We start from the raw sequence: 16,403 nt of genomic DNA, 5'->3' as shown, positions 1-16,403 counted from the left end.
GACTGGGTAATTCCTCGCAGTACCCCAGATGCAGACTAGGAGTAGGCTGGGTTGACTTCAATGGGCTCCCATCACGATAAATAAATATCTCTTCATTTGTTTGGTGTACAGAATAATGTTGAGGGTTGTAAGCCAGATGTTGTGACTGTATAGCATTATGTAGCAATACATTTGCAGTGAAGTGTTTTCTTGAGGAACTAATCTATCCTCCAGCATTGATAGATTTCAGCAAAACATCAGTATTAACCATCTGCGTTTTCTCTTTCTTTTTTCCCTGTCGTTTCCTTTCAAAGGGAAAGCAATGCTCTTCTCGCTGAGCTGACGTGCACATTAATAAAGTTAAGTCACAGAATTAAAAACACGAGCCTTGGTAATTGCACAAAACAATAGCCGTTATGTAAGGAACACACAAACAGAGCTAAGCAAGTCTGTCTGATCACTGTGGCAGATTTATCTGCACATCAAAGTATCTTCCAAGGAATAAAACTACCCCGTGCCGGTCTTTGTAAGATTGCATTCCTGCCAAGATGCAATTTTTTTTCCTCTTTAGCGGCAGTAACTATTACCGAAGTACATGTTTGAAGATGGAGAGACAACTTTATAATTAGGTACCTTCGAGAAAGGCAATGAGGGTGATTCAAAAACTAGAAACGAGGTTCCACAGAGATTGCAAAAAGCAGGAATGTTTAAATTGAGGAGAAGGATATGAAACTGTCTTGTTGTTGTTGTTAGTTGTGAAGTCGTGTCCGACCCATCGCGACCCCATGGACAACGTTCCTCCAGGCCTTCCTGTCCTCTACCATCTTCTGGAGTCCATTTAAGCTCACGCCTACTGCTTCAGTGACTCCATCCAGCCACCTCATTCTCTGTCGTCCCCTTCTTCTCTTGCCCTCAACCTTTCCCAGCGTTAGGCTCTTCTCCAGGGAGTCCTTCCTTCTCATTAGGTGGCCAAAGGATTTGAGTTTTAGCTTCAGGATCTGGCCTTCTAAAGAGCAATCAGGGTTGATCTCCTCTAGGACTGACCGGTTTGATCGCCTTGCAGTCCAAGGGACTCGCAGGAGTCTTCTCCAGCGCCACAGTTCAAAGGCCTCCATTCTTTGGCGCTCAGCGTTTCTTATGGTCCAACTTTCACTGCCATACATTGCAACTGGGAAGACCACAGCTTTGACTATACGCACTTTTGTTGGCAGGTTGACGTCTCTGGTTTTTAGTCTGCTGTCTAGATTTGCCATGGCTTTCCTCCCCAGAAGCAAGCGTCTTATAATTTCTTGGCTGCAGTCCCCATCTGCGGTGGTCTTGGAGCACAGGAAAATAAAACCTGTCACTACCTCCATTTCTTCCCCATCTATTTGCCAGACTGTCTTAATATAGCTAAACGGATATCCTCCAAAGGACGATCAAGACTCGTTTTGTATTGCCCCGGAGTCCAGAACATGGAGCCATTTATTTAAATTAAAGGGAGGTGGATTCTGATTAAATACTAGAGGGGGGGGAGACCCCATCCAAAAATAGAAGCAACTCAGCCAGAGGAACCAACCCTCCAGACGGATGGCATTTTCTTGTCCACTGGGTGTGTTCAGGTAGAGATGGGATGAGTTTTAATTTGAATCCCTCATTAAACAGGAGGCTGGGAAGCTGACACGGCAGTTTTCAGTGCTAATGAAAAGATTCTGTGAGAAAGTCTGAATTCAGCGGAGTCAAAAGTTTTAAGCGTCCCGTTTTTCAGTTACTCCGATCAGCAAGGGGTTTCCCTGTCACCATTCGTCATTGCTAAAGATTCTCCCCTTAAATGTATCATTGCCTCGTCTTTGAAAGCAAATCTTCATCACCACGGTCATGCGTGACATTTTCCCCGTTGATCGATTATTCTCCAAAATTCAGGTAATGTAATTTGCTTTCTGGTCTGCCCACTATGAAGGAACAATCCAGTCCTGGTGATCTCAATTGCATGTGAATCTCAAATCATACAACATTTCAGCTAGATCTGGAAGAAAAAGAGGGACATTTTTAACAAATGGTGTGCCTTGTAAACTTCTCCTCTGCAAGCATCCATCGACGGGTCCATTCTATCCCTTAAAAGCCTCAAATTTGCTATCCGCTAAGGGATCCATTTTATCCCTTAAAAGCCCCAAATTTGCCACGCTACAAAATAAAGCTGCGATATTTGGCCACACCTCTTCTAGGGCTATCACTTTGTTCAGATCCCCAGTAGCTAAGATAGGCCCTGAGCAATTTGGCGGAATTATGTTTTATAATTGAAGGATTTGGGTATGTCTAGTTCAGGGGTAGGCAACCTCGGCTCTTTTATGACTCATGGACTTCAACTCCCAGAATTCCTGAGTCAGAGCTGACTCAGGAATTCTGGGAGTTGAAGTCCATGAGTCATAAAAGAGCCGAGGTTGCCTACCCCTGAACTAGACATACCCAAATCCTAGACCAAATCCTGGTCTAGTTTAAGGAAAAGAAAGACTAGGGGTGACATAATAGCAGTCTTCCAACATCTCAGGGGCTGCCACAAAGAAGAGGGGGGGTCAACCTATTCTCCAAAGCACCTGAGGGCAGGACAAGAAGCAACGGATGGAAATTAATCAACCAACCTTGAATGAAGGAGAAATTTCCTGACAATGAGAACAATTAACCAGTGGAATGGCTTGCCTTCAGATGTTGTGGGTGCTCCATCCCCTGAAGGTTGTCTGGAATGGTATAGGGACTTCTGCTTGAGTAGAGGGTTGGACTAGAAGACCTCCAAGGTCCCTTCCAACTTTCTTATTTTGTTATTCTGAGAGAATGTCAGCAGTATTAACTTTTATTGACAGCAAATGTCTTATATTTTCCCACCTTTTGGTAGTTTGGACCTCCAAAGTTCCTTCCAACTCTGTTATTCTATTATAATTAAACAAAAAATAATTAATTAGCACACTGAACATTATTTAGGAATTCATTCTGGGTTCCAGTGACTTCTGTTAAGGCTTTGTATGGGCTGCATTCTGAATTTAAAGTGGAATCTCCTTCTCATCAATCTCAGCTCCCATTGCCAATTCTTTGGTCATCTTTTTTTTTTATTCTGAAGCATTTGGAAGACATGAAACTAATTCTCTACTGCATTCTTCTTCATCCACTTTTAATAAAATAGGCATTAGCTTTTGATGGATCAGAATCCTACAACTCTAGTAACATAATGTATTGCAGTAAGACCTAAGTGAAATAATAGATAAAGTAGGTAAATGCATTTTCTTGAGGGCACTTGAATTGATTTCAGCTGCATATTTTATTTCATCTTAATAAGAAACAAATGGGGGATCTATTATATAGCCTATTTTCAAAAACGGTTTAGCTCTCATAGTCAAAGAAACCTAAACAGAAAGGAAATGACTTCTTTTACACTTGTGATTAATTTTATTCTTTAAAACATGTAAGTCAGCTTGTCTAGCTGCAAGTATGTTCATAATTCATGGGAAATTACCTCCAAAAAAGAAAGTCAGGCTATTAATCTCAGTTTTAATCAGGCTGAATTCAACTTTTTATTTTTAAAAAAAATGATAATGTTGTTAAATTAATGTGGTTAAATCTGAATTATCTATAAGAGTACATACATTTTTCCCCTCTATGGAATGAGTTAGCATAGCTTACTGATACATTATGCAAACATTTCGGGAATATATTTTTGAAGAAAATTACAACTCGTAAAATAAGGAGTCATCCAGAATCTCGATGTAAATCTTCTGTTAACAGAACAGTGTAGGTCAAAATGCATATTGGTTTATTCTTTTACATAATTTAGATGGCCACCTAAAATATATTGCTGCTTCACAATTTCCAGAGCATTCATTGATTCAGGACCAATCAAGCCCTAATAAGCAGGCATATACATAGAATGAAGGCTACTGCTAAGCTTGTAAGCTGCCCTGAGTCTTCGGAGAAGGGCGGGATATAAATGGAATTAAAATAAAATTAAAATAAATAAATGACAGTGTTTCCCAGATTTATTCAAAAATTGAAGTCCTGTCATTTTCCTAGGATTACACAGAGTGAAAGGACAGCTTGTGGCTGCTCCATCACTGGATGTTTTCAAAGAGACTGAACAACCATTTATCTGAAATGGCCTAGGGTCTTTCTCTTGAGCAGGGGGTCAGACTAGATTAGAAGACCTTCCAGCTTCCTTCCAACTCTGTTATTCTATGTTCTGAGTTCTCTCTTCTATGACATGGAAGCTTCCTAAACTTCTTGCTTCCCAGATAATTCCTCTACTTTTTTTTAAGCATTCCTAGTTAAGGAAAATCATCCAAATAAGATTCAATCATCCTACTTGGACAAGAAACTACTGGTTTATGTCCACTAATTTTAACATCAATAGTATAGGAATAATTCTCAATGAGATAATGGGAGGCAGCTTAAGCACAGAGACACAAAACCCACAAAAGAACTACCATTGCTTGGTTCTGTTGCTTAATTTGCAAGGCTCTAACCAGCTCACTGCAGGCTTAGTACCAAAACTACACCCTAGGTACAAGGGTAGGCAACCTTGGCTCTTTTATGACTCGTGGACTTCAACTCCGAGAATTCCTGAGCCAGCATGGCTCAGCTTGGAAACCTCTTCCTTTCCCCTCAGCATGGCTGGCTCAAGAATTCTGGGAGTTGAAGTCCATGAGTCATAAAGCGGCCTAGGGCAGGGGTAGGCAACCTTGGCTCTTTTATGACTTGTGGACTTCAACTCCCAGAATTCCTGAGCCAGCATGGCTCAGCTTGGAAATCTCTCCCTTTTCTCCTCAGCATGGCTGGCTCAGGAATTCTGGGAGTTGAAGTCCACGAGTCATAAAGTGGCCTAGGCCTAGGGCAGGGGTAGGCAACCTTGGCTCTTTTATGACTCGTGGACTTCAACTCCCAGAATTCCTGAGCCAGCATGGCTCAGCTTGGAAACCTCTCCCTTTTCTCCTCAGCATGGCTGGCTCAGGAATTCTGGGAGTTGAAGTCCACCAGTCATAAAAGAGCCAAGATTGCCTACCCCTGGGCTAGGACATAATGTAGCCCTATTCTCCTGTGTCCCCATTAGATATATATAGCAATGAACAAGAATAGCATGGATTCCTCCTAATAATAAGACTGATTAAACTTTAGTGTTTGTGATCCTTAACAACCCTTGAAGGAATGGAGTCATCACTTCATTCGGGCTATCTAAAAGAAAGTGAGCAATCTCCTGATGGCCAGAAGGAGCCAGAGACATGGGACCTCTGGTGTGACAATAATGCAGAGCGCATGAGTCAGTCACAAGGGTTTTTCACTGATGTCTAAATTTGATAAATATTTCCGAACGCAAGAGATTTTCATCCGTTTTCCTTCTCATAATGGCCGGGCGCCAAACATTTTGACCTGAGCTACTATTTGTAGTTCAGGGTTCAACTGTATGGATCTTGGTGCTCTCTGAGCTTGGTAACTTTAGGGCAGAACAGAACAACAGAGTTGGAAGGGATCTTGGAGGTCTTCTAGTCCACCCCCCTGCTCAAGCAGGACACCCTCTGCCACTTCAGACAAATGGTTGTCCAATCTCTTATTAAAAGCCTCCAGTGTTGGAGTAGCATGGTGTAGTTGTAGTCTTTGAGGTGGGTCATAAAACCTTGCTAACTTAACCTCGAGGAGGTAACTTATGTTTAGTTTTTGTTATAAGCCGAAGTGTGAGCAGACTTTTCCCAAACACAACAAGTTGCCTTGCTCTCTCTTTCTGTCAACAAGAAGGATGGGGAAGGAAAAAGATACCCAAACAATTTGTCTGGAAATTACAATCCACATTTAGAAAGACAATGTCATTTTCCGCACAGGCAATTAGTCTGTTCCAGGAGCTTTAATTATGGAAATGCATTAAATTGGCAGGCAAGGCTACCCTGGGTGCACACTCAGAGGCTGTTTTGATCATTAAAAGTTGCCACTTAACAGAGGCTTGAAAGCCCACGCATGTAATTACATTTTGTTCTGATGTGGCCGGGAAATAGTCCACCTGGAATGGATTTTGGAGATTGGCCGAACTTTGCTCACTCAGGAATGACATGCAACATCCTTGGTTTAAAGTTTAAACTTTCAACAAAGCTGGGGTAATTATTTTGAATTATTTTGAAACATCAGAGGTGAACCAGGGACTTCAGCTGAAAATATTTACTGAGATGTTAAAATCAACGGCCTGTTTTGTCATTCCAGGGTTATTGGAGGGGCAGGGTTTTCATTTATTATTCTTTAGGGAAGATGAGAACATGATAGAAGAGAAGCAAACATATATACACAGCCCAGATAATTATATATAAAACTTCTACTGGGATATGGCAGTGGCCTCATAACTTAATATCCAATTCAGTATTCAGACTATTGCCTTTGGGTGTTGCTTCATGCAGATCCTCTACGGAACCAGAGAATGCACATATGTGGGCAATCATGCACAATATATTTGCATATTAGCACCACAGTCATGACAAGGGGAATAGAATAGAATAGAATAGAATAGAATAGAATAGAATAGAATAGAATAGAATAGAATAGAATAGAATAGAATAGAATAGAATAGAATAGAATAGAATAGAATAGAATAGAATAGAATAGAATAGAATAGAATAGAATAGAATAGAATAGAATAGAGAATAAAGTAGAGTAGAAATAGAAATAGAATAAAATAGAATAGAGTAGAGTAGAGTAGAGTAGAGTAGAGTAGAGTAGAGTAGAGTAGAGTAGAGTAGAGGAATGGAGAATAGAATAGAGTAGAGTAGAGTAGAATAGAGTAGAATAGAATAGAATAGAATAGAATAGAATAGAATAGAATAGAATAGAATAGAATAGAATAGAATAGAATAGAATAGAATAGAATAGAATAGGAGTAGAGTAGAGTAGAGTAGAGTAGAATAGAATAGAATAGAATAGAATAGAATAGAATAGAATAGAATAGAATAGAATAGAATAGAATAGAATAGAATAGAATAGAATAGAATAGAATAGAATATTAGCATTATATCTACCGGTAGCTCTACATGTACAGAGTAGTGTAACTATGCTTGGAATAAAAATGTGTTTGGGTTTTGCTTGCAATACACGGGTCAAAAGTATACCGTTACAGTCCTTGCCGATAGCATGTTTGCTCTGCCTTGTGCTGAGATATATTTTTTTTTGTGCGTCTCATGAAATGCAAACAAAATGCCAGAGAAAAATGCAACCAGGAAGCTGGAATTGCCTTGCATCAATAAAGGTTGCTTGGCTGGGTAGATATGGCTTGTTAAAGAGAGTCATTTCTTGATCGTATTGAGAGAACTCCATCAGAACATATAAATGATTTGCTTACATATAGAAGAAATATTTTGGAAATAATCATGTCGTTTAGATGTTCCCTCCAAATATTACCTGCTCATTATTGTCAGAAAGCCGGCCACCCAATTTCATAGCTCAGCGCATGGCTGATGAATCTGAATTAAGCTGAATGGTGGCCACGCTTTCTTCTGAATGCAAAAAGGAAAGGAAAGAAAAGTGTAATTAAGACGTAACTTACATTGGACTCGCAGAATTGCAGAAGGGTGTGGTGCCTGCAAACAGGCCCTTCAGTGTATGTACTACTGAAACACAATTGTTGATTCGGGGAAACGCAAAGGCGGTGGAACAATATGTTTGCTTAAAGAGCTTCTGAACTCTTCAATTGATCAATCAGAATGGAGCTGGAAGGGACCTTGGAGGTCTTCTAGTCCAACCCCCTGCTCATGCAGGAGACTCTATAGTACCATTTCTGAGAAGTGGCTAGCCAGTCTCTCCTTAAAAACTTCCAGTGTTGGAGCATTCACCACTTCTGAAGGCAAGATGTTCCACTGGTTAATTGTTCTCACTGTCAGGAAGTTTCTCCTTAGTTCTAGGCTGCTTCTCTCCTTGACGAGTTTCCATCCATTGCTTCTTCTCCTGCCTTCAGGTGCTTTGGAGAATAGCTTGACTCCTTCTTCTTTGGAGCAGCCCCTGAGATATTGGAACGCTGCTATCATGTCACCCCTAGTCCTTCTTTTCACTAGATTAGCCACACCCAGTTCCTGCAAGCGTTCTTCATATGTTCTTCGTCTTCTACTCAGTGATTATTCTTCCTGCAGTTGTGGGATGTCTTCACTGCATTTTCAGAAAGAGACTGAGGCTGCAGCTCTACACACTTTTAAATTGGGGACTCGGCCACCACACAACAGATTCCTGAGGCTCCAATTACATTCCCGAGGTCATCGCAATGTAAATAGTTTTGCAGAACTTGGCGGGGTGGATTGGATGAGGTTGTTGGACCAAGACTAGGAACATTCAAACTCAAGAATATTGCAATCAGTTTTGGCCACCATGCTATAAAAAAGATGCTGAGACTCTAGAAAGAGTGCAGAGGAAAGCAACTAAGGTGATTAGTGGACTGGCGGATAAAACATATGAAGAACGGTTGAAGGAATTGGGTGTGGCTAGTCTAGTGAGAAGAAGGACAATGGGTGACATGATAGCTGTGTTTCAATATTTGAGGGGCTGCCACAGAGAAGAGGGGGTCAGCCTATTCTCCAAAGCATCTGAAGGCAAGACAAAAAAAACAATGGATGAAAACCAATCAAGGAGAGAAGCAACCAAGGAGAAATTTCCTGACAATGGGAACAATTAACCAGCGGAACGGCTTGCCTCCAGAAGTTGTGGATGCTCCAACACTGAAGGTTTTTAAGAAAAGATTGGACAACTATTTCCTGAAATAGTATAGGGTCTCCTGCTTGAGCTGGGTGTGTGTGTGTGTGTGTTGGACTAGAAGTCCTCCAAGGTCTCTTCCAATTCTTGTTATTCTGTTAAGTCAGTTCTGGAAGATCACGAGGTGACTTGACAAGTTTGTCTCTTTTAGGCCAGTTTTCCCCACCAAATTGTGGTTCCGGAGATAAAATGAAGGGAAATCCCTTTTTTGTTCCTGGAAGATTCACATTGGACGTGAGACTCTAAATTGCCGCAATAAGAAAGAAGAGGAGGGGCAGGTAGACTGAGATACGTAGAACTTTTATTCGTTAAGCAGCAGGGCGAAAATCCAGATTCTGTGAACTTAGCAGTGTGTGAATTAATCACTGTGGTGCTCCTGTGTGAAATGCTCTGTCTACGAGGACTAACGTGGCCCCTTTTTGTCCCAACCTGGCAGGTCGGCGACCAAATTATTGAAATCAACGGGGAAAGTACAAGAGACATGACCCACGCCAGAGCAATAGAACTCATCAAATCCGGTGGCCGAAGAGTACGGTTGTTACTAAAACGTGGAACTGGACAGGTCCCAGAATATGGTGGGTTTCCTCTTTTTTTTTTTCCATTATCATTGTCGTTGTGGTTGTGCCTGTCGATTTAGTGGTCCTCACATTTCAAAATAGCTGTATTGCGTTTGGTGTAGCACGGAGGCAATGCTGCAAAAAAGAGAGGGAGGGGAGATGTTTCATTGTGCAGTGGCGTTTCCTCTTTGTCTCCATCCTGAAGGAACGTTCCAGAAAGACTCTTAGAGGAATTCATCTTTCTGGAACATTCTTTCATCCTTGTAGGGGGGAGAGGGATATGGAGGTGGTAGAAGAAAGATCCATTATAAGTGGATCTTTCTTCTACCACGTCCATACATTTTTTTTCCAGAAGATGAAAGAATGTTCCAGAAAGACTCTTAGATGAATTCATCTTTCTGGAACATTCTTTCATCCTCGGGGGGGGAGGGATATGGAGGTGGTAGAAGAAAGATCCATTATAAGTGGATCTTTCTTCTACCACGTCCATACATTTTTTTTCCAGAAGATGAAAGAATGTTCCAGAAAGACTCTTAGATGAATTCATCTTTCTGGAACATTCTTTCATCCTCGAGGGGGGAGGGATATGGAGGTGGTAGAAGAAAGATCCATTATAAGTGGATCTTTCTTCTACCACGTCCGTACATTTTTTTTCCAGAAGATGAAAGAATGTTCCAGAAAGACTCTTAGATGAATTCATCTTTCTGGAACATTCTTTCATCCTCGGGGGGGGAGGGATATGGAGGTGGTAGAAGAAAGATCCATTATAAGTGGATCTTTCTTCTACCACGTCCATACATTTTTTTTCCAGAAGATGAAAGAATGTTCCAGAAAGACTCTTAGATGAATTCATCTTTCTGGAACATTCTTTCATCCTCGAGGGGGGAGGGATATGGAGGTGGTAGAAGAAAGATCCATTATAAGTGGATCTTTCTTCTACCACGTCCGTACATTTTTTTTCCAGAAGATGAAAGAATGTTCCAGAAAGACTCTTAGATGAATTCATCTTTCTGGAACATTCTTTCATCCTCGGGGGGGAGGGATATGGAGGTGGTAGAAGAAAGATCCATTATAAGTGGATCTTTCTTCTACCACGTCCATACATTTTTTTTCCAGAAGATGAAAGAATGTTCCAGAAAGACTCTTAGATGAATTCATCTTTCTGGAACATTCTTTCATCCTCGGGGGCGGATATGGAGGTGGTAGAAGAAAGATCCATTATAAGTGGATCTTTCTTCTACCATGTCCATACATTTTTTTCCAGAAGATGAAAGAATGTTCCAGAAAGACTCTTAGAGGAATTCATCTTTCTGGAACATTCTTTCATCCTGGGGGTGGGGCGAATATGGAAGGTGGTAGAAGAAAGATCCATTATAAACGGATCTTTCTTCTACCACGTCCGTATTTTTTTTCCAGATGATGAAAGAATGTTCCAGTAAGACTAATTCCTGACATCTGGACCCACTCCTTTCCCCCCTTCTTATTTTGGCAAAATAAATACAATTACAAGGGCACTCAATTTGACACTCCCGCCTACCAAATTGTCATTAAATGCAACATTACAGAGGAGAGGATACCTTAACTACACAGAGGCATCCTGTTATTCTTAGGATGGTTTTTTTTAATGACTAAGTCGCTCCCACTCCCATTTTTTCACTAACAAATTTGCATATAAATTTATTGGGGAAAAGCCTGCAGGTTAGCTGGCTGCTGATACAAGCCCTTTCTGCAATCAAATATTTTGCAATTTTTTTTTCCATCCGCGGAGGTTCCCACCATGCCTATTTTATTTCTCTTTCAATGCTTGTTTGGAACTTGCCAGACCTTTTTTTTCCCTAGTATTTTTATTAGTTTTTATTTCAAGAGAGAGAGTTTTTTTAAAAAAAAATGATTTTAATTGCTCCGGCTTTCCTGCGCTTTTAATGGGAAGAGGAGTAGGAATACACCTTTATTGAATAAAACAAAACAAAATGGGATCAGCTGCATATGCTATTTTTCCCAGTAGAACTATCTGGAAATTGTTAGTCTTGATTTTCCATGCATGAATACAGAAAAAAATATATATATTCGTTTGGGACCTGGTTTCTTCTGTGGTGTGATGCATGAGATAACGTTGCTTTTCCTTTGTATGCGGCCTTCTACATGTAAATATCTGCATGCTGCAGTGTTAATCATTGGTCTTTGTCATATTTCATGTGCTAGGGGGTATCTGCAGGGACGCGGTGGCTCAGTGGGTTAGGACGCTGAACTTGTCGATCAGAAGATCGGCAGTTTGGCGGGTCGAATCCTGAGTGCCGCATAGCAAAGTGAGCGCCTGTTACTCGTCCCAGCTTCGGCCAACCTAGCAGTTCGAAAGCACGTAAAAAATGCAAGTAGAAAAATAGGGACCGCTACGGTGGGAAGGTAACAGCGTTCCGTGCGCCTTTAGCATCTAGACATGCCGGCCACATGACCACGGAGACGTCCTCGGACAAGCGCTGGCTCTTCGGCTTTGAAACGGAGATGAGCATCGGCCCCTAGAGTTGGAAACGACTAGCACGCACATGTGGGGGAACCTTTACCTTTACCTTTTTAGGGGGTATCTGCAGATTTATTTTTTTTCCAGAGGGAAAAAAAAACACCTTCTAGCTTTGAGTAAATTTCAAATTTCCAATAGCTTTATTGCAATCCTTACCCAGCAGAAAGAAAAAAGAGGAGAAAATGGTTTTTGAATCAGGTACTCCTTGACTTACGACCTCAATTCAGCCCAAAATTTCTGTTGCCAAGTGGGACATTTGCTAAGTGACTTTTGACCCGTTTTATGACCTTCCTTGCCACGGTTGTTAAGTGAATCTGGCTTCTCAGTTGCCAAGCGTCTGAATTTTGATCACATGACCACAGGGACGCTGCGACGGTCGTAAGTGTGAAAAATGGTCATAGGTCCCTTTGTTCAATGCCACTGTAACTTCAAACCGTCACTGGACAAACTCTTGTAAGTTGAGGACTTGGATATTTTTTTCTTTCTGCTGGTTAGTGACCACAATAAAGTTATTTGAAGTTTTTGATTAATAAATACATTAGGAGGGAGGGGTGCAAAATTTGTCTAGAGTCGGTACCTAAACGAGATCAGGAATCCCAGGAACTGTATATTAGCTTGGAAAGTTGAAAATATCCTTGGAATAAAGCCCTTTTTATTGATGCAAACAGAACCGACTGGATGTGTCCCTGAGGAATTATAGTCAACTCAAAGGTGATTTTAGCTTCTGCAAGATACAGGCAGTCCTCGACTTACAACGGTTCATTTAGTGACTGTTCAAAGTTGCAACGTCACTGACAAAAGTCACGTACAACCGTTTTTCCCACTTAACGACCGGTCACACAATCAAAATTGAGATGCTTGGCAACCAACCCGTTTTGACGACGGTCACAGTGTCCCCGGGGTCATGCGATCCCCTTTTAAGACAAGGACTATCTGTACATAAAAATCCTATTTTAGGTTCAAAATAGATGCCTACATATCGACATCTGAAAACTTTTAATTAGTGTATTTTATTGCTAGTAGCATTAACCAGGGCTGAGATAATTCAGACAAGATTTTATTTTAGTTGTATTTTTCTTCTGATGAGGTTGCTTTATAAAAGAAAAAGATGTTGCATGCAAGGAGCATTAAAACTTCCATAGCCAGTTTGCATTTTTATGTGACTGCTGTCTTGGTGGCTCTTTAAGAAAGAAGCAACATAATCTAAGGGCAAATACATGAATGATTTAAACTGTGCACCTCTCTGTTCTAAAATACCCTAATTAATACCCTACTGCTAAGCTTGTAAGCCGCCCTGAGTCTTCGGAGAAGGGCGGGATATAAATGTAATAAACAAAATTAAATAAAAAAAAATTAAAGGCTTTTAGGACTGATCAGAATTTTTTTAAAAAAAAACAGAAAGTAACGTGAGTTTATTATTATACAATTGATCAACAAAACAATCATGTGCATTAATCTGGGTTTGTTCTATTACAAAAAGGGAGAAGAGAATCGATAAGAATGAAGTCATTTGAAACTTATTCAAACACACACACACAAACACACAAAATGGGGAAATCAATTGCATTTGAAATCCACATCTCACATAATGGTCTCAAGTGTGCAAAGCGGGATTAAGAATACTAATGTCTGCCGGGGAAGTGTGAGAATCCCTGGAGACTTGTGTTGCTCTCCGCTTCTATAAAATGACATTTAAGTGGAGTTAAAAGGCAATATTGTGCCTCAGGAAAAACAAAGTCGACAGGCTGCCGTGAAAAGAAATATTTAAAAAGTGTCCCACAGAAAGTCCAATTCCGTGACAATAAGCCATTTATTGTTAAAGGCCATTTCTTGCACCGGCTCCAAGTTTGAAGAAACTTAACAGGCAAAACTGAAGCATTAAAAGTCATTTGATGTTGACTTTTCCTCGTCACGTTACAAGGACTGAGCTGGCCAAGAAAAGCTTCTGACAGTCAAAATGAGCCAACAAAGATGTTTGTGAAGGTTATGCACCTCAAAAGAGGCAAAGTATAAATCCAAAGCAGTTAATCCGCAGGGGATTTAAAACATCCACAAGAAAGGGAGATTATTCACGCTCATTCGCTAATTACAGGTAGCCCTTGAAGACCACGACTGAGCCCCAAATTTCTGTCATTAAATGGGACGTTTGTTCAATGAGTTTTGCCCCATTTTACGACCTTTCTTGCCACAGTCGCTGGACAGAAGGTCGCGAAAGGGGATCGCGCTACCTTGGCACGCTGCAACTGTCGTAAGTACGAGTCAGTTGCCAAGCATCCGAATTTTGATCACATGAACATGGGGATGCTGCAAAGGTCGTAACGATGGAAAACGGTGATAAGACAGACATTTCAGTGCCGTTGTAACTTTGAGCGGTCGCTAAACCAACTATTGTTTACTCAAGGACTGCCTGTATCTTGGGGAAGAAAGGATCTAAACGTTCTCCTGCCTATTTTCATGTGCTTTCATTTTAATCTTGACTAACACATGAACTAAACCAGGGGTCTTCAAACTTGGCCCCTTTATGACTTGTGGACTTCAACTCCCAGAATTCCTCAGCCAGGCACGCTGGCTGAGGAATTCTGGGAATTGAAGTCCACAAGTCATAAAGGGGCCAAGTTTGAAGACCCCTGATCTAAACACACAGGCCTAATGCAGCTCTCTTCCAGAGCTCTGGGGATGATGGGAAGTTTTTGAAATGAAATTATGAGTTCATCGTCAGGAAAAGTGATGCTAGAATGGAGAACAGGTTACTATTTTAAAATTAATGCCAGTTGGGTGATGATGGTTAAGGTACCAAGCTAGAACCCGGGGCACGGGGAGTTCTACTCTACTCAACCAAAGTTGAAACATTATGGCATAACCCAGCCACGGTTGCCCCAGTGGATATTGGCACACTGGGTGCTGTACCAAAAGAAATCTTAGATGGCATTTAGAATAGAATACAGCTGGAAGGGACCTTGGAGGTCTGCTAGTCCAGCCCCCTGCTCAAGCAGGAGAACCTATACCATCTCAGATAAGTGACTGTCCAGTCTCTTCTTGAACACCTCCAGTGATGGAGCATCTTTAAAAAAAAAGATGTAGCAATCCTGGTCTAGGGTGATGTGAATGTTGCATTTCCATCCCAAAGGTGTTTTTTCCAGAAGGCAACTGGACTTTCTTGGTCTTTTTTCTTTGAAAACGTTGGCTTGCTTTTCCTCACTTTTCATCCAGGAAGCTTCTTCAATTCTAGAACCAAGGAAAAACCCCAAGAAGTTGAGTTGCCTTTTTGGAATAAAGCACTTTGGGGACAACCATGACCTGGATGACTGAAAATCTCCATGGATATTGCATCTCTGTCCAACGTTGACAGACAAAACTATTGGGTGAAACGAATCGGTTTCATCCAGATCCTCTTGTACCATCGTTTAACCTTCAGAGGCCTTTTGGGACCACCTGAAGGTTTATTGCTCACCTGTCCTATGCAGGTAGTTCTCGACTTATGACCACAATGGAACACCCAAAATTTCTGTCGCTAAGCGAGAGATTTGTTAAGTGACTTTATCCCCATTTTATGAACTTTCTTGCCACAGTGAATCACTGCAGTTGCTAAGCTAGCAATGTGGTTGTTAAGTGAATCCAGCTTGCCCCTTGACTTTGCTTGCCAGGAGGTCGCAAAAGGGGATCACGTGACCCCCAGGGACCCTGCAATCGTCATAAATATGAGCCAAGTTGCAAAGGTCTGAATTTCGATCACGTGACCATCAAGATGCTGCAACGGTCGTAAGCGTGAAAAATGGTCATAAGTCACTTTTTTCCCCAGTGCCATTGGAACTTGGAACTGTTGTTATAAGTCAAGGACTGTCTGTATTTCTGCTTCCGAAATGTGTCTGCAATTCTCTTCCTTTTATTAATCGTCTGCATGCCTCTTTGTCTTCTCTGTGTTAAAAAAAAAGTTGGCTATTGCTTATAAACGTCTCTTCTAATCATAGAAAGCTGTTTTGCTGTAGATGTTAATAATAATAATAATAATAATAATAATAATAATAATAATAATAATAATAATAATAATAATAGCAAATGATTAATAATGTCTTGATGTTACTGCGTCTGTTAATTGTAATGATTGGTCCTAGGCTGTTCCTCCCATTCCTTTAGGAACGCTATCTTCCAGTCTCTCCATGTGCATGAAAAGTGACAAGCATGGCTCCCCATATTTCTACTTACTGGGCCACCCTAAAGACACGGTGTGTACACTGCCCTTTGCTAATCTACGTTCATTTGACAGATTTCTTCTCTCTCTCTCTCTCTCTCTCTCTCTCTCTCTCTCTCTCTCTCTCTCTCTCTCTCTTTTTTTTTTTTTTTTTTTTAATGGAGCTTTGTCCAATTGCTCGTAACATGTATGATGCCTCCTTGAATCTGAAAAACATAAGAATAACGGAATAACAGAGCTGGAAGGGACCGTGGAGCTCTTCCAGTCCAACCTCTCGCTGAAGCCAGGAGACCCTAGACCCAGGGGTCTTCAAACATGGCCCTTTGATGACTTGTGGACTTCAACTCCCAGAATTCCTGAGCCAGCGTGGCAAATAGGATCCCATTTTAAAGACTAGATGGCAGAGATTAATTGGGCCTAGATTAATTGG

At 41.1% G+C, this 16,403-nt stretch overlaps 1 protein-coding gene across 2 annotated transcripts in view; it reads left to right on the top strand.

Moving 5' to 3' along the window:
* Positions 1–16,403, top strand: part of MAGI2 (membrane associated guanylate kinase, WW and PDZ domain containing 2) — a gene marked incomplete at its 5' end in the record, with an annotated part of 567,180 nt that overhangs the window by 530,525 nt on the left and 20,252 nt on the right. For both annotated transcript variants that reach the window (XM_081331358.1, XM_081331357.1), the window contains one exon: positions 9,146–9,284. In XM_081331358.1, the coding sequence (XP_081187484.1) occupies positions 9,146–9,284 (139 nt within the window). The remainder of the gene's footprint in view (positions 1–9,145; positions 9,285–16,403) is intronic.

Source organism: Vipera berus (genome assembly GCF_964194415.1).
Source record: "Vipera berus genome assembly, chromosome: 6".
Classification (NCBI taxonomy): domain Eukaryota; kingdom Metazoa; phylum Chordata; class Lepidosauria; order Squamata; family Viperidae; genus Vipera; species Vipera berus.
The sequence above is the reverse complement of the archived record's forward strand: the minus strand, read 5'-3'. Positions and strand labels throughout refer to the sequence as shown.